We start from the raw sequence: 18,380 nt of genomic DNA, 5'->3' as shown, positions 1-18,380 counted from the left end.
TGAAAATAATAAGAGTGGTCCATGGTGCCAGGTGTTGTCCTTTATAACAATCACGATCATGCATGTGAGCACTGCATATGGCGTGTGGGGAATGTGCTGGCATACATGTCAGTGTGGATGGATCACATGTATGGAGAAGGTACTTTCAGAGGAGGAAGAAAGTATTTCGCAACAGAAACCTACGCAAGGATCTCATTCAATCCTGTATTGGAAGCAGCCTATAAAAACCTCGTTACAGCTTTGAGCATCATAAAAAGGGCTGTAGCATTTATTTATAAATATTTTTTATATTACTTTTACTTTCAAATTTGCATTTTTAATATCTTCGTTCCAGATTACAAAATAAACTTTTATTTTGCCTGCATCTTAATGATTTTTCATTCCAAGTCCCTACACAAAAACATCAAAATCATAAAGAACAGCAAGTCTGGCTGCTTCTTCAGCATCACAAAACTGCATCTTAACAGCCTAAGGAAAGGAAGAGGCCCAAAACCCCCACACGCAGAGAACAGGTGAAGGCAAATTTGAAACTCCGCCACATATAATTCCTATACAGCAATGAAGTCTACTACTTCTAAATCAAAGCTGGAATTTCAGCAACTGTGGTAAAGAACTGGTGTGCTCAGGCACCTGAGCTCTTATTTTCCCTAACTAGTGGGACAATCCATCAGTCCTAACCTCCTAGGCTGGTAAAAGTATACTTGTTTCTATTAGGACCCGATCGCTGCATTTACGGGTCAAAAACTGCCAACAACGAGAAGAATCTGGGTGTTATACAGGTCCCTCCATCCCCATCAAGCCGACGCACACCGGCTTCAGGGCTTGTTTTTCCTTCAGCGCAGCAGCCTGAGCCCGGGATGTGGGCAGAGCAGCAAAGCGGGGGCTGAGCCCGGGACCGCCCCAGCGGGGCCCCCACGGCCGGGACTGCGCAGCACCCCCCGGGCTTTCGGGCCAGGCACTGCCTCGCTGCCGGCCCTTTTCGGAGGGCTCGGACCCCGGAGCAGGGAGTGGGGACACACCCCCACGGTTACGGTCAGTAACTGGTCGGTCCGAGCGCTGAGCGCTGCATCCCCTGCCCGTGCCCAGCGACCCCCCGCCCGCCGCCGGCACCGCGCCGCCACCGTACCCCCAAATCCCGGTCGCAGCCGGTTGTCATAGCCATCCAGGAGGCTGTTCAGGATGCTGGTGAAATTCTCCGGCCACAATTTCTCTTCTTTTTTGATCTGCCCTGGCGGCCCGGTGAGACTGCGAGGCAAAGAGGGAGCGGGTGAGCGGAGCCGCCGGGAGCCCGCGGGGAGCAGCGGCAGCGGACCGGCCGCCCGGGGCCCCCGGCGCCGCCGCCGGGGTACTCACCAGGTCGCCAGGCAAAGGCAGTGCAGGAGGGCGATGGAGAGACCCGAGGACATGGCGATGGCTGGCTCCTTGGCAGAAACCATCTTTGCATGCCATACTTCACGCCTGGGCACGTTAAACGCCTTGTCCGGGGCGGGGAGGGGGACGCGGGGCCCGGCCGGGGGGCGGCGGCGCCCGGCGGTCCCACATGCGCGGCGCCCCGGTTGCCAAGCGCCCAGCACGGGCGGAGGAGCGGCGAGCGAGTTTCCCCGCACCGTTAACTCTCTCGGGGCAACAGGCGCCGGTCCCCGCCGCTCCCCCCGCTCCCGCCCCCGCCCCGCCCCGCCCGCGGCCCCGCGCTCCGCCCCGCGCTCCCCTCCCGGCCCGGCCGGCGGCCGCCGCTGCCACCGGCGGCGGTGCGGAGGTGGGCTGGCAGGTCGGAAAGGGAGGCTGGGGGCGTCGCGGGGGTGACCGCGGTGGCGGAGCCTTCGCTCGTCCCGATCGCCTGTGCTCCCCACGAGGGGAACAAAACCGAGAGCGGGGGCGGGCGAGGGCGATTAATTCCCCACCGAGGAGGGTTTGAGACCAGGAGGGTCTCTCCGCTCCAGTAGGAGAGGAGCTGGCAGGAGAGAGGCAAGAAGAGGAGGTGAAGGAAAGCTTTGACTTCAAGGTTAAAACAGAGCGCACCCAAAACAGATGGAAGCGAGTGGGTTATCCCAGGTTTCTAAACGCAAAAAATGCCAGAATAAGGGAATCGTTTCACGTTATATCTGGTGGGATTTTCTTTTTTCTTTTCTTATCATTCCTATAATTAGGAAACATGATTTGGTGACCCAAAATTTTTCCATTATGCAAGGTCCAAGGGATTCTGAAGAATTACAGTAAAATCCACTCAGAGGTGTTGTTAGACTGTCACAGGCTATTGGGATGGTTGGGTGGAGAGAGGAGGACAGGGGGAAAGGAGGAGAATGGGGGGTGTTCCACACACAGTAAGTATTAGCAATGAACAACTTGTTCTTCTGATCAAGTGTGCTGCAGAGACAATTGCTGAGGTTTGAAAATCAATGTGCATGTCAATTTTAATGAGGATGGTGAAATTCATCATGCACATAGGGCAGGTATTGTAATTGACTCCAAGACTACAGTACTGTCAATGTTGACATTAAAAAAGTCTTTATTCATTACTTACTACAGTATCTTTTAGCACTGAAATGCCTGATTATCTTCAAAACTACTGTACACTTGAAATCTTCCTGATTGTACTTCAGAGCTTGTTCCAGCAAGGGTGCCCTTTGCTGATTCGTTTGAAAAACAATTAAAGCTGTGCTTCAAATCCATTTAGCCTGCTGACGCTGTTTATCTTTCAAAAAACTCTGTCTAGGCAGTCAGTTCTGCTTCCAATTTTAAAAGCCCTATTTAGGCCTCTGCAGATTACTAGTCTGCTTCCTGAGATTTTAACAAGGATCCTCATCTCCTAACTGCTTGACAGGATCCTGATCTGACTGCCTTAGTGGAATGACAAATGTGCTGCCAAAACCTCACCGAGTGGGGCAGCCTGCCTATGGACAGCACACATGCTCTGTGCAGTTTTTACAAACCTGGACAACGCAGACGGTAGGATGTCACGCCAAGGTCACTTCAGCTCTTGTGATGAGGCTCTGGGAGCAGCCTGTTTAACTCCACACACAGGTGAAAACCAGCACGACAGCCAGAGTCCACTGCTCTGGCTCCATTAGCAATCTGATCAGGAACAACAAAAGGATGGATGCACAGCTCTTCAGAAGTCTAATCTCACCAGAATCAGATAAGTTTCTCTGGGTTAATCAGCCACTTGGGATCTTCTATAAAGTGTTGTGATTTGTTTCTCTGGACCGTTCTTCTGCTCTAGCATGGACTATGCCAGGGGGATACTTAGAATAGGCCTCCACTAAAGAGAGTGTCTATTTTTTCTCTATTGCAGTAAAAAGTAATCCCTTATTGCAGAATCTTGAAAATATCTCCTAGTGAGATTATCTTATATAAGGATGCCTCAAAACATGGCTCTATGGCACGGTCATTTATTGCTGCTGCTGAGGAAGAAAACAAACACCCAGGCAGAGCTGGGGACACCCTTGGGTTTAGATTGTTTTAATACCTTCTGGATATGTATAGACACCTGTGTTAACTGAAATAGAAAAGTCGAGTGGTATTCACCAGTAATGATCTCACCACCTGAATGTCATGAGAAATGCTATCGCACAACCCCTCTCAAATCCATGCCTGGAGTCAGTAGTTCTGCTACAGCTAGAAATCAAAAAACCTCCCCCTTTCATCAAATCTAGGAACTGAGCTGGTCTTTGAATGGTTTCCAAGTTCTTTAGAACAAAGACCAATATTATTGATACTTTTTGTCTCTTCAGTACAGGTACTTCAGTAAAGTAACTGAAGTAACATTCAGTAAAGGTAAAATCAGGTTACAAGATTTGTGGATGTGCCATGCAAGGGCAAGAAATACTCCTGGCTTCTAAAAAGATGCCCATGTTGTTTTTTCTAACAAAATGTAGACAGAGTGCCCTCCTGTCGCACCAAGCCTGCCTCAGGTTGTATGGATGTAATATTCAGATGCCATGTGAGTGCATTTACTCCCTATAGGTGCTAAAACTAAATGAAAATTCACTTTCTCTAAATCTAGAAAATTAATTCTAGCACTACTCAAATGTATCAGTGGTTAATACCTCCCTTAAATCCAGCAATTACTATCAAGAAATCCATAAGATTAATGCTAAAACCAGACTGTTGACCTTGATGTCTGAAAAATGGTATCATTTGTAGATTGATGAAGCTTTTACAAAACTAGACTTCAAAGAAACATGAAGCAATCCAAAATAACAGTAAACAGTCCTGTAAGCCACATATTGCACCTCTATTTGTTTATTACTTCTGATATATGCATTGCCCTGCTTAATTTCAATGTTTTCTGAATTACAACTTAAGAGCTATTCTAGGGGGTTTTTGGCAACATATTTGTAGCATAGACACACAGAAACTCTGGAGGTGCTTCTTTGTCACCAGCAGATGTATGCTGTTTTGAAAAGCACTGCTTCAAATGGTCTTTGATCTCTTCACAGAATATCTGGGTTATATCATCTCCCTAAAAGAACTTGATGACTCCAAGAAGGTTTTAGTGGTCACAGGCCGGATTGAAGGTCCCCAAAAGTGTTGGCTGAATTCAGCTTTTTCCCAGCTTCTCCAGCTTTTACCACCAATTCTTCCACGATTTCTCTGAAGAAATCTCACCCATCGGGGACTATTGTAAGAAGAAGACTATTTTTGCCAGGCTCCATATGCTCAGAAAGCACTTGAATTTCTTAAATAGATTTTTTTTTTTTTACTGTCCCTATGCTGATGTATGCTACTAATGATTTTTGATGAAACAGACATTCTGGCCAAGCCTCAAAAGCAGGTTTATCCAAAGCTATGGATCTTCAAGTATAGCTTAATCATTTTTTATATGTCACAACACAGAGAAGCAGAAAATGTTCTCATCACTCTTCCCATTTCTACTTTACCATCAGATTAAGTGTAAAGAAAAAGGAAGTCAGTTCTTTTCATGTGTTAGTCATTATCTAACCTTTACGGGTTCGTATTTTTTTGGTTTGGCTTTTTTTTTTTACCTTTTGTAAACTATAGGCTCTACCAACACTACAGGTTATATAGGTAAATTATAGGTTCCATCCTTTCCCCTAGCAGATTTAATTATGCCGATGATTTTTACCTGATTTATTTTTGGCATCAAATCCATGAAGACAGGCAAGCTACTATCGAAAAGACTGAAAATCTTTAATGCCCAGCTACATGTTGCATAGCTTAAAACCTCTAACCCTTAGAAAAGAGAAGATAAAACTGGGATCACTGCCAAGCATCTCAATGTTTCTTTATCTATATAGCTAAGTCATTGATTTCTTGGATTTTTTAGTTTCTCTCCATATCAATAGAGTATCTTACATTCTTGAACAAACAACTTGTCTTCACATACATCCTTTTTAAAAAATCAGGGGTTGAGTATCCATTCTTTGGAAAATGCATACTCCAATCCCATTTTTGGTAGATGACCAAGAAAAGATATGGATACCTTTACTGTACTAACAAAAGTGTCTTTCATTCCTTTCTTCTCCAACATTCACACTGATTAAAGAGATCATGGAAACCTACATGTCTTGACTTTATCAAAACTTTGACCTGGAGTTCAGGGAAAATCTGTGCTACCTGTTCAGGGAAGAGTTTCCAATCAGTGGGGATACCAGGACACTGTGGGCCTTGACTGCACCTCTAGTGATGTACTTATGTTTAAGGAATGTGGATTTGGGGCCTATTGATTGAAACTTAAGTTCTGCTCTGGGAACAGTAAGAGAGATGCATAAGCTCTTTCTGGCTCTTCTTCAAGTTCCAGTTTTCCCTGTAGTTCCCTTTCCTGATGTAGTTCTAGAAGTTTTAATTCCAGGTTCTTATTTCAGTATCTGATCACAAATTTTTTACCTATGCACTTCCCTCTCTAAAGAATTTACAGTCTAGATAAACAAGACTAAGTAAGGACTGGATACAAGAAAGAACTATTATTACTGTTTTGCGGGGAGTAGAGATACAAAAAGCTTAAGTGGCAATGCAACACCATTTATGAAATGTAACTACTTCCCATATAAGAAATTTGCAGCAGAACTGAAGCTTCATTCCAGTCTGCCGCGTCCCAGGTCAGTTTTCCAGTCACCTCCTCATCTGTCTTTTCAGAGCACAGCATAAGCTCTATGTAAAACTGAACGTTCAGCTGGCCCAGCTTTGCTTCACTTCCATGGCCAGAACTCCTACGAAACTGCAGGAGCTGATGCCGACATGCATTTAGCTGTGTATTTTTTCCTCTGACATATGGTATTTACAAGACTGCTCTACAGTACCATGGGTATTTTAACACACATGTCCTTGATTCCTTGGAATAAGACTAGAAAATCCTTTGAATACCAAATATATATATATATATACACACACATGCATATATTGCTATTACTGATTGCAAGAAGATTTATATGGATTCTAGTGATTGACACATGGATGTTTAAGGAGGTAAACTGTGAGCTTCATATTTAACGGGACCTCTACTCTACACACTGCAATGGAAATGTGTTTGTGGAAGCACTCACTGCAGGAACTGCAATTTGGGGCAAAAAGTGTCGTCACCAAGAAAGCACTGGAGGATTCATGTGCCTTCATCTCTTCTTTCTCATCTGACCCTAATACTTTCCTGGCACACTCACATAATTTGGCATGTCACTGACCCATGTCACATCTGCAGCTAGGGCCATCAGAACAAGTCACAGTCACATCCTCAGTGGCAAAGTGGGGAATCAAGCAGATCTCCGGCTTTCTATCTCTAAAATGGGCATCCCTGGAAAAATAAGAAAAGAAAAACGTCTTCATGCAGGGGGGCATGCAGATTTTACTAAAACCAATACAAATATGTCTCTCTTTCATCGAGGTGAAGGACATGGCAGCCAGGGTTGTGGGGAGGAATCTGAGAAGCCACTGCCCTGTATTCTGCCCTACCCTGTCAGGGCTCCCACAAATGCAAAATGTGTCAAAAATTTTGGTTGCCACGAGCAACAGTTGCAAACTTTCTGCAGCATTCAGAAGTGACAGGCAGGGCAGAGAGGGGCAGGGGGCTGAGGCAGGGGGAGTTTGTGGGGGCTGCCATAGCTCAGAAGGAGAAGGGAGGAAGGCTGGATGCTTCCACTTGCAGTCTCCTTCAGATTCCTGCTTTCAGGCAGACCCTGCTGCTCTGCCTACTGGTTTTAAGACAGCTGCATCCTGTTGCTGTCAACTGCTCCCAGATGGTACAAGAGAGAAGATGCACCAACAAACTGCCTTCCTGGAAGGCTTCATTATTCCCAGTCATTACATGTCTACTAATCCCAGAAGTATATGAGTCATGGGCAGATACCTGGGGAATGACTTAAATATTCCATGGAAGCTACAGGTCTGGCCCTTGACTCACAGTGAAGCCATTAGCAACAGCTCTAGTGATTTTCTTCCTGCCTTCCTGGTGCTTGGCTTGCACAAAAGGAGGAGGAGCCTCATTTTTCTTTAAAAGGAAGAAAGGAGAGAGTTGCAAAGTCTCTGGATTGTACAATGCCAGGAAAAACCTGAAAATTTGACCTAGATGGTTTACAAGGTACTTAATAAAGAACCCAAAATCCTGCAGGCAGATACGTAAAACTTAGACTTCTGAATCTCATGAGCCCTGTGGAGCTGATTTCTGGTTTTCAGTAGTCTGGGGCTAGCAGTATTTAAGAGGCTCTGTTTATGCTGCTCTTCCCTGACGTTGCCATGCTGTGGGGTTGGTGAGCTGTGCTAAACACCACCTCTTCACTGACAATGATGTTCAGCTAAGAACTTTGCTTTGGTTTGGTTCACTTCTCAACACTGCTCACTTTGCTGATGCCAAGCACACACAGCAACAGAGACTTTCTACCTTGAAAGAGGCACATCCTTCATGACACTTGGAGAAATATAATGGCAGCAGAAGAAGCAAGGAATACAGTCACTTAAAGGTGTTCTGCATCTACCTTCTTGCAAGAGATAGCTCATATAGTGGTACACAAATATAGTCAAAACCTTCCTTAGAATGAGAACATTTTTGAACTAAATATTAATATCAGCATTTGTGCATTAGGTAGAGAATACTCCCTTTCACATATTTTAGTATAAAAGCAAACAGAATGATTGGGGGGGTTTATGCAAATAGAGCTGCCAAGCAGACTGGCCCAGAGGTAAACAGCTGAACAAACTGGAGTTTAGACCTATAAGCTCTGCTTGTAAAAGCAAACTTTGTCACTGTGGTAATACACTAAATCTACAAAAGACACACAACTAGTCTGCTCTTCGTTACCATCTGGTGGTTGTTGCATGGAGTGGCATTACTCACATCTCAAAGTTACTGAGGAAAAATTTCATATCCTCAGAAAGGAAAGGGCGCTGTAGCAGCAGTGGGCAGCACAAGGGGGGCTGTTTTTGTGTTATAGGAATCAATACGAAGGCATCAGGCAAAAAAAACACTGTAAAGATGAGCAGGTAGAAAAGAGAAAAAACTAAGAAGTACTTCTCTCAAGTAATTTGAGGTGTACCTGAGTATCATTTGCAAGGAGCTGAGAACTGCTTGGGAAGTGTTGTGTGCTGTTCCCTCCCACTGGCAGCAATGGCAGCTGAGATAATTTTACAAGATAAGGTATTTGTTAGCCACTTTCCATAACTAGCTCCCAGATCTTCATTACTCACCCAGAGAGGTATTTTACAGTGGTAGCCTAGCAGGGGGCCCCTGTCCTCAGTGGCAGAAGCTAATTCCATTCTACAGGTATATGAGGAGCAGCTCATCTCTTGCACAGTGAATAGTCTCTGTATCTATCCAGTGTATAGTCTCTACCTCTTCCCCTTGCCACACAATGATTCCACTGAAGGGAAATTGCAGTGAGGTTCAGCTTGGAAGTGACTTTTAGAAGTCGTTGGTCCAAACTGCTCAAAGCACAGCTAGCCTTGAAGTTAGACCAGGTAGGTCCAGGGTCTCTGAGGATATCCTCACCCTTCAATCTTCCTGGAGTATTTCTTATGAAGGGAGGATAGTCTGCTCTTTTACAGAGTGAAAGAAGTACAATAATTGACAAAAAGTGCAATACCCTTTTGCTTTTACCTAAATGTGTGAATCAAAAGATAATTGATGTGCAGTGACAAGTCCACTCTAAGTAGTTTCAACAGTACAAATATCAACTCCTGGACACAAACACAGAGTGTGCTAGTTTGTGTACACCATGGGGTTGATCCAGTGCAGCTGCAGCATTTCATGTCTTATGTACTAGATTGAATTTTTCAAAAACAGCATGAAAAAAAATTCATTATTATAAAATTCACAGGGCATAATGCACTTAGAAATAGTTTTATACCTCAGTTGTTTTTTACCTTGAAAGATGCACTCTTCAGATCCTTTCCCAGCTCTGCCACTGATTTCTGTGACCTTGGATAAGTCATTTAGACCAAATCTTCTAACAAGTGTAGCTCATTCAATGTGCATCAATTTATACATAAGACTGACACAGACCTTGAGGAGGTCAAATACCCAAATCTGCATTTAAAATTTTGATCTCCAGACCTCCACGTCTGAATTTCCTGTTCTTTAAATTTTGGAAAAGACTTCCATATATTGCAGGGATACTTGAAGGCATTAATTAGTTCAAATGTACACAGTGATTTAAAAATGTAAAGTATAGAAATACTAAGTATTATTATCAAACAGGTCAGTATTTAATCAATACTCATGTCCTTAGTAGTTTAGATGTTTTGTCAACTTTGTGTCTCATTTCAGATGTTTAATACATAATCAGCTTTCTAAATACTTCTCTGTTGGACACAGGTATCAGAGTACATGAGATTAATACTATCTGAGAAATACCCTGTCTTCATGAGCAGGCCTCTACCATCACCTCCCTCATCTCTTAGCCCACTTAGACATGAGAAATGAAGATTTCCACTGCTGATGGTGAAAATGAGTGGGTGGAAAATCCAAGGGACAAAAAGGAAGCTGAATATTTAACAGAAGCAAATACAAAATTCCAGGAGGCAGACTTCACAAGATGAATGGTTTTAAGAGGATGGATAAGGTGCCTTCGCTCTCTTATTAACCCAAAGCAATACATGATCTTTTCCCTACCCAAAATGAAGAAGTAAAAATCTACCCTGACTTATGTATGATTTAGATACTAAGGTCATTTAGGTCCTGTTCCAAAACTCACTGAAGTAAACAAAAACCCTGCCACTCACACTGGTGATTCTGGATCAGAACAAGATAGCATTTTTCATTCTGAGTTCCTAATTTACTGTAGTGCTGTGTTTTTCTCTTTATTTAAAATACTTTGTTTTCTTATAGCCTCATTATTGTTGTTTTTATCCTCTTAAATTTTCTAATTCTTCAGTTCCCTATCTGACTACAGGCAGGCAACATTTTGCTTTCTCAAAGGGGGGTGAAAAGGAATTTGGCAACCATAAAGAGTTCAGTCTTTTCCAAAATGTATGAACAGTGAATGAAGCAATACCCCATGCTGTTGAACCATCCCTCCTGAACACTTCTTCTCAGTGCAGTTATGCATGGGAGCATCCTTGTGCCCCTGTGCCCTCCACTGCAGTGGGAAGAGATACAAACAGGGGCTAAAAAAACTAGTAGCGTCCCAGTTCTGTGATCTGGCTGAGGAACATCTTTACCAGTTCTCTGTCTTCGTGTTCAACTTCTTTTTTCTTCAAATTCTTAACTTAGCACTTATTTTAGCCTTTATTTTAAGGTTCTTTTTCAACTAGCTAAAAGCAGCAAAAATGACAGGGCGCAATCCATTTCTCAGTTTATGGACTGCTTCCAGTGACTGCTGCCAGCCCACACAACATATATAAATCATGAATTTTAGACGTGCACCCCTACATCACTTAAAGAGATAAGTAAAATTACTTGTTGTCTTACACTTCCCTGATGACAAAGTGACTCCCAGCAGAAGAGATTTGCATGTGCTCTTTATTTCAGCAAGCCAGAAGCATCTATCTTGCTCTTCAAATGTGCTCCTGAGACAAGAAAGGAGTGTGCAAGCAGCTGTTGTGTAGGACTATTGCATTTGTTAAAATCATGCCCACTTTGTTTTCTCCTAGCGTAGGTATGACTGTGCATGGTGATACCTAATGCTGTCATTTTCATGGCTGTAAATTGACAACAGAATTCCAGGGGACTTGGCCATCATCAAAGAAAACAGCCTGTAAGTTTTCAGTCTGGCAGGTTTTATTGTTATATTTTGCTCTTTCCATAAAACTCACTCTTAAATGTGAGAGGTAACATATTTTGTAAACATACTCTTGAAATACAATGCACATTTTTCTTATTGTCACTTCCATCTTTGGAAGCAGCAGACGACCTTGATAATGAGTAGAAATATAAAATGCCTGCCTTTCATGAGGCAGGTGCAACAGCAAGATAAAGAACTGTTTCTATTTTTGATGGTCATTCTTGGCTCTGTTCTAGCTTTTACTTTTTAGGGTTTTACCATATATAGGCACAACCTCTTAAAAAACAATTACTATAAAATCTCAACCAAAATGTCTGTTTCCTTTCTTACTGAACTCGGCTGTGTGAGGAGTATGTGATTTGGAGTCTGGTTCTTCAGTCCACTAAGAATGATTTTGGGTAGATTTAATTCTAAAACTGGAAGTGGTGGCCAATAGAAAAGGCCTGTGTTCAGCACCAGTTTCCATCACAAATCATATTTAAGTCAAAACCCCAACACTTCTAATGTAAAACTAGTTTTGAGGGAAAACTAGCTAGGATCTTCAATCTTCTCAACAATATAACACACAAAATAAGCAGAGGCTACTAGAGAATAAAAAGGAACTGAAACTACAGTTTCTATGGAAGAATTGTAAACCAGAAGTAGAGGCAAAAAGCAATGTTACCACTGTTTAGATCCACAAGATCACAAAATATTTGAAATTGGAAGGAGAAGTTGTGTAGGCTACCTCCTGCTCAACTGCAGAGCCAAGCTCAGTTTCTGCTCTGAGATGCACTAACCTCAAAGATAGACCTGGTTGCTCAGGAGTATCTTTTAATTCAAAATTTCTTGAGAGTATATAATGCAAAAATGTATATTTTCTCAAAGAAAATTTCATTTTGATCCAGTTTTTACTTTGTTCCTCCTGAGAAAGGAACTCTCTGAGCTATACACTTATGGAAGATACCTCCAGAGAAGTTGAATATGTGACTAAATTCAGCCATTCTATCTCCTTATTGCAAACAAGCTAGGCTCTTATTTACATGACTCACATTCACAAGTGTGTGCAGTGAGTGCATCACATCACTGAAATGGGACAAAGAGACACATTGCATTCTAGTGGCTCTGTGTGGTAAAATACTTGTGAGTATGAGAATACTACTCATAAAACCTGGTAATTTAAATAGGGATTTGCAGTGAGCTGCTTCTGAAAACAATCAAAAGGCAAAGCTGGGTAAAATTAATCCATTTATCAGAAAAATAATTTCTGAGCTATTCCACTAACAGTGTTTCATTTCTTAGGCTAAAAAAACCCTGTACAAATCAAGACAGGAGAAGGCCTAAACAGCATAGAAGCAAAAGTTCTCAATCCTACAAATGTGTAAGCATCTTGCCACAGTGTGCATCAGCTTCTTAAAATCAAGGGAGCTGCTTGTAATCAAAAGGTATACATGTGCTCAATTTCTACAGGATAAAACTCTTTATGTCCTGCTTCTGACATACTGCCACTACTCACAAACCTCAAATTTTAGGAGCTGTACAAAAGGATGCATCTGAAGTACCTTTTAAGAGAAATCAAAACAGTATCATACTTCATATATCTCTTTTCTCTAAATACCTCCTTAAAACCAGCTTCTGTGGGGCTGCCATCAACTGCCTTCCTTTTTCCAACAACATTTAAGATGACTGGCTCCTTGCAGTTAACTATACAAATGCATACAGACTAACTGCTGCCTTCACCTTCTTCATGTCTGTCTGAACACCTGTGGCTCGTCTTCCTAACTGATCCTGAATGGTTTGCTCTCTGAAGCTAAGATTGTCTTTTTTGATGATCTCTATAGCAACTGGCACAAAGACCTCATTCTTTAGCCCCTACTACTTCTCTTGAGCCAGCATGAGAGGCAGAAGGAGCTTCTGAATCTCTCGCACGTGGGATGAACGATTTGGAAGGGCAGCAAGGTTGTTTCCCATAGGTAGTGAGGAAGGAGGGCAAAGAAAATGTACTGCTGTAGGGTTTTCTGTCATTAGGGATGCAGTGCTGGGCATGCACATCCTGAGAGGAAGCAAATTCTGTGAAGTTAAGAATGGATGTTGGATGGTGGTCTAGACACAAGGCTGGGAAATCTAAAAAGGGGTTTCAAATGAGTGGTACAGATGTTTATCTGACATGATTAAAGACTCACTCAATTATTCTGGCTATAGAAATTACCAGACAAAATCCTTTGGGTCTCTCAGTAAGCCCCCACTCTTACCCAGGATAAAGCACAAGTTCAGCATGTCAGTTCTCAGCTCTTCTCGATTGTTCGCGCAGCTTTGCTGCTGCCCTGAAACCCCCAAGGCACACTAAAAGTACTTCCAGCTTGCAGTTCTCTGTCATTTGAGAAGATGGCTCACAAGCTCTATTTGACTCAAGGGATTACTGTAGGTATAAAACAGCAATAGCGCTATCACTAAGCAGGTGAAATAAGTAACCTATATTGTTACATGCATCTTTATGCATAAATATGAACAAGGTTTGTTTTTTACCTGCACAGGTAGTCATTCCACAGTTCCAAGGTTCCACTTCATAGTTTTCAAACCATTCAGCTTAATTGTTAAAAAATTTGATCTAAAATTTTGAATATATGTTATTGGTATAATTACTGCAAAATGTCACCTGCTCAGTGCCAAGTAAAAAAAAAAAATACGTACCCATCCTAATTCTCATTTTTCTTTTAGCTGTGTATGTAGCATGAAAAATCCACACAGCAGTTCCAGGTGGACACTTAGATTAGGAGTCTCCTCGGTCTGCAAGTCCCTATTTGCAGTTTTTCAAATGTCAGTATCACAAATATTAACATTCTAAGTCATAACATTCACATACAAAGACTACAGTATGAGGGACACAGCTCCCCTTTTCTGTTTTGAGCAGAAGCACGGAGACACCCACTTTCATTCTACATGTAAGAAGGCACAAAATACCACTAGAGAGAGATTGCATAGTCATCATTTTTGCAGTTTTTTCGCTTTGTTTCTTTAAAACTTGTGGTCTTCCTGCCTACAGATCTTATCCAGTGGGACACAGAAAGAATTTCTGGTTTTTTCAGTCATCTTTCACTTTTTTTACTAGCCAACATTATCTAAGCAGGACATTATCTCTGTATGGTGTGCACTTTCTGATGCCAAATTAAAATGACCAGTGCAAAAAAGGTATTTAATAAACTGGCAACGTTCATTTGTGTAAGAAAAAATATTCCCTCCTGAAAGTTCAAACATAAAAAGTAAATAAACATAAAGAAAAACATGAACATGCATTTGGCCCAGGATAGTTTCTGATCATGACTTATGATTATATTATTTATATTGCTTCTAGTAAGCATTTGACATGCCTCAGAATATGAAAAAAAGTCATGGTTAATATTTTAGAATTAGTAGATTTCCATTGGTTTAGTTTATTAGTGCTTACGTGTGTTTAACAAATATAAAGCTATTCCCCACTCAAAAGGTCTGCCGTCTCTAACACAGGCCAGAAAATGTATTTTTAAAATCTTTACAAGCTGTATGTCTGTCTCATAGACCCTCTATATACTAAACCCAGAACAGAAATGATTGGGAAAGGAATTTGGCACAATCATTAGCAATGGTTTCAAGAAAACTTATTGAACAACAAGTATGAGAAAAAAACCATAAGACTGTAAGAGCAGAAACTGAAGCCACCACAGGTGTTTGAAAACCAATCTGGGTTTGGTACAACGGGGTTACAGCTCCTACAGGCTGTAAGCTGGCTGCATCCCACCTCAGCACGCTGCTGGTGTCACTAAATAGCACACATGGGTCAGAGCGGCAACTCTACCACGGGAGCTCATTTCACTGGCAGAGTGGACAGGAAAGGCAGTAGCAGTAGAAATATTTAATGGTTTCTGTCAAGGTAGACACTTCATGCAGAGGATGTGCACTTGTCTTGGTATAGGAGCTGTGTTATCTCCAGTCTTATTAAAAACCACAGATTTACAACTGCATATCTCAGAGGTGAGAGATAATTAAAAATATTGAAAACTAGTGGCAAAACTCTCCAGATTAAGCTCCTAGAACTTTGGGCACTAAGCAGCCTGATTTCCAAAACTGCAAATTAGCCATCTACTTAGGTGCCTACATTCCGGGGTGCTCAGCAAATTCCAAGATGCCCAAAAGCCATGTTGAGTACCCATCAGGTTTCACTCAGCCTGAGTGATTGAGCAAAGCCCATTGGAATGGATGGAAAGAAAAACTACTATGTTTTGAATCAAATTTATTGACTGCAGAAGCAGCTGCCATTTGAAGCACATGCCAAAATCAGATCACCAGATGTCTCATCACCTGTATAAGCTTTTAGAAAATGTTTGTAAACAACAGTGATAATACCTGGGCTATGAGAGTTAGCCTGTTCCCCACAGGCATTCCTTTTGGATGTCACTTGTTCTTGGTGTAAGGGGTTGTTAAAGAGATCCTGAAGCAAGAACTATGTCACATGGAGTGTTTTTATCAAAATTACGTCAAAATTCTTCCACATTGGTGGCCTGGAAAAGCATACTATATTGTCCTAGAAACACAACATCCGCAAAAGAGCAGAACTTCAAATTCTTATTCATTGACTACTTCAGCTAGTAACACATGTGAGAGTGGAAGTCCTGCTGATAATTTACCTTTTTCAGTCCTGAAAGCAATGGAAAATGGGTCCCAGACATGTTTCTATCATCTTCATGATGGGGCAAAAAAAATCCTTCTCAACCCCTCTGCTGTGGCAGTGTAACACCATGCAGCTCCTCCTTTGTACAGTTATTAAAAGTACCATATAAATCTCTTTGTTCCCAAGTCCTCATTACTGAAGGATTTTTCCAGTATTGTTTCCACACTGCAGATATTTGCAGTTGTTTCAAGACCCAAGTCTAGAACCCAGATATCCCCAGTAATCAAGCTGTACAAAATGGCATTGAATTTCAACAGTTTGGGTCTTATTTTTGGGCTGTTCAGTGGAGGAAGCTCAAGGCTGGTCTCCAGAAGCCAGGACAGCTTGGTTGGGAGAGGTCTGAGAGGAATCAACATGCCAAGAACAACCTCATCCTCCCTGGAAATATACTTGCTGGGCTGAGACATCCCTGATTGCAGGACACCTGAAGGACAGGCTTTGCTCATGCCTTCTCAGACCAGAGGATAAGATCAGAAATTCACCTGAAACAGTTCAACCATTAAGGGGCATTCAGTCCAAGGTCCAGACTACAGCTTGTCTGCACTAAAGCTGCCCTGAAATGTACAGCAGATTAAGAATTCTAACAGAATAAACCCCTGTACTTACACCTTAAGACAGATTTTGGTAAGCCATGGAGAGCAGTGGTCGCCCTTAAATACAGGCATATCTGACTTTCACATGGCTTATGACAAAGCTAAATATAATGCTGCATACCATCAAGAAGTAAAAGGGACTATACAATTCCATGGTAAATCCTAATTCAGTGCTTTAGAAGAACCAGGTAACTTTATTATGGCTGTGTGTGATACAACCCTAAAAGGATACTTTTTGATAGATGTCTATAGGCGGGTTGTTTTGGGGTTTTTTTTTTAAGCACTCTACCCAAGCCATTCCAATTATAATTGAACAAAACTCTTTCCAAACAGCAATGCTAAAGTACTCTCAAGTTGAGCTGGGAGGTCACATTTTTCAGCAGCTAATTACTGAACTAGGAGGAAAAGAAAAATATATAAAACTCGTCAAAGAAAATTGAAAATATTTATTAAATACTGTTACAAAGAATCAATAAAATAATTATTTTCATAAACTTGTACTGGTATGGTTGTAGAGAGCAGATGTGAGATGAAAGACTCCCATCTCTCAGGAAGCATGTGCTCCTTCTCCAAGAGTGACAAATTTTCATAGAAAAATGCATTATTCAAAAAATTGTTCCAAAAAATGCTCAAAATTACGACTAGAATGTGGGTCACAAACTATCAATATTCCATCAAATTTTCAAATACCATGGCATATTTCAGCTACAAAAACCATCACCAAAAGTCTGCCACTTCTCAGAAACAAGTGCGCTTGACGCTGTAGTAGCCTCAAAAGCATCCAATACGTATCCCAAGGGCACCGCACGCAGGACTGTGCTGCGTACAGTTGAGATGCGTTGAACCTGAAAGGGATAAATGTTATTTTTGCTGCGCTACGGTGCAGTGAAAGCGAGCGGCACCGGGAAAGCCATAAACTGCACACAGGGCTCCGATCAGTCACTGTGTAATAATGCTCAAGAGAGGTCAGGTTACGTTAGAGCATCCATTCCGAGAGTGTTTTAAAAAAACAAAATCGCGTTATAAACGCAAGATCAATTACATTGGTTAAAAAATTGCAACTAGAATTCAGTGGCGACCTCCCGCGCGGGGCACTGCGGGCACTGCTGCGGGGCAGCCCCCGCCGCCAGCCGGCTGCGGGAGCGCCGAGCGCTCCGCGGGACGGCCGCCTCCTCGAGCCTCCGCCGCTGGGCAAAACGCTACCTGCGCCAAAACGTGCCATTTCTCTCGGATTTGCCATTCCCCTTTCACTTCATGGCTAACATTCCATCGAGGGGATAAGCGAAGCGCCCTCAGCAATTATTCACCGTCTCTTGCCGGGAAGCCGGCGCTCCAGCGGCGGGGGGCGCGCCCGGCGGTGGCAGCCCCTTCCCCACGGCAGCCCGGGGCTCTGGGTCCCGCTGTGCCCGCCACCCGCGAGGCCCCGCCGCCCTCAGCGCTCCCGAGGCACCTGTTGCGGCGCCGCGCCCTCGGCCCCCCGCGCCCTCGGCGCCCCGGGGCGCGGTCCCGCCGGGCCCGGGCGGCCGGGGCGGGCAGAGGGGCGCCCCGGGGCCGCGGCGCTCCGCTGCGCGCATGCGTCCCGCTCTCGGGAATTGTTTCTCCTCGCCGCTCAGCACCAAGTTCCAGTTCGCGGCTCGTCCCCCGTGAGGCGGCGGCCGGGATGGGGGCGGCGGCGAGGCGGACCGGCCCGCGGGCGCTGCTGCTGCCGCTGGCGCTGGCCGTGGCGTGCGCGGCGCGCAGGTGAGCGCCGCCGGGTGCGGACGGAGGGAGGGAGGCGGGCGCGGGACCGCCCGGCCGCCTCCCTAACCCGCTTGTGCTTCTTCCCGTAGCGCCGACGGGCCCAGCAACATGTCCTACGTGAAGGAGACTGTGGACAGGCTGCTCCAAGGCTACGACATCCGCCTCCGCCCCGACTTCGGAGGTAAGGCGCCCGCG

General features: G+C 43.5%; 2 protein-coding genes across 7 annotated transcripts in view; one reads left to right on the top strand and one right to left on the bottom strand.

Moving 5' to 3' along the window:
- The window catches only part of GABRA4 (gamma-aminobutyric acid type A receptor subunit alpha4), a 49,004-nt gene extending 47,368 nt beyond the window's left edge, over nt 1–1,636 (bottom strand). Inside the window, exons 1-2 of the mRNA XM_039550853.1 lie at nt 1,354–1,636; nt 1,127–1,245 (exon numbers count right to left, since the gene is read on the bottom strand). Of these exons, the coding sequence (XP_039406787.1) occupies nt 1,127–1,245; nt 1,354–1,436 (202 nt within the window). The 5' untranslated portion in view covers nt 1,437–1,636. The remainder of the gene's footprint in view (nt 1–1,126; nt 1,246–1,353) is intronic.
- A 16,454-nt stretch (nt 1,637–18,090) lies between these two features.
- Nucleotides 18,091–18,380, top strand: part of GABRB1 (gamma-aminobutyric acid type A receptor subunit beta1) — a 123,912-nt gene continuing 123,622 nt past the window's right edge. For all 6 annotated transcript variants that reach the window (XR_005601723.1, XR_005601722.1, XM_039550727.1 and 3 more), the window contains exons 1-2: nt 18,091–18,185; nt 18,275–18,366. Coding sequence is in view for 4 of the 6 variants with exons in the window: in XM_039550727.1 (XP_039406661.1) it covers nt 18,106–18,185; nt 18,275–18,366 (172 nt within the window). In the remaining 2 variants the exon portion in view is untranslated. The remainder of the gene's footprint in view (nt 18,186–18,274; nt 18,367–18,380) is intronic.

This window comes from Corvus cornix, chromosome 4, assembly GCF_000738735.6.
Source record: "Corvus cornix cornix isolate S_Up_H32 chromosome 4, ASM73873v5, whole genome shotgun sequence".
NCBI classification, from domain to species: domain Eukaryota; kingdom Metazoa; phylum Chordata; class Aves; order Passeriformes; family Corvidae; genus Corvus; species Corvus cornix.
Note: the sequence above shows the minus strand (reverse complement) of the source record. Positions and strands in the feature narration are given on the sequence as shown.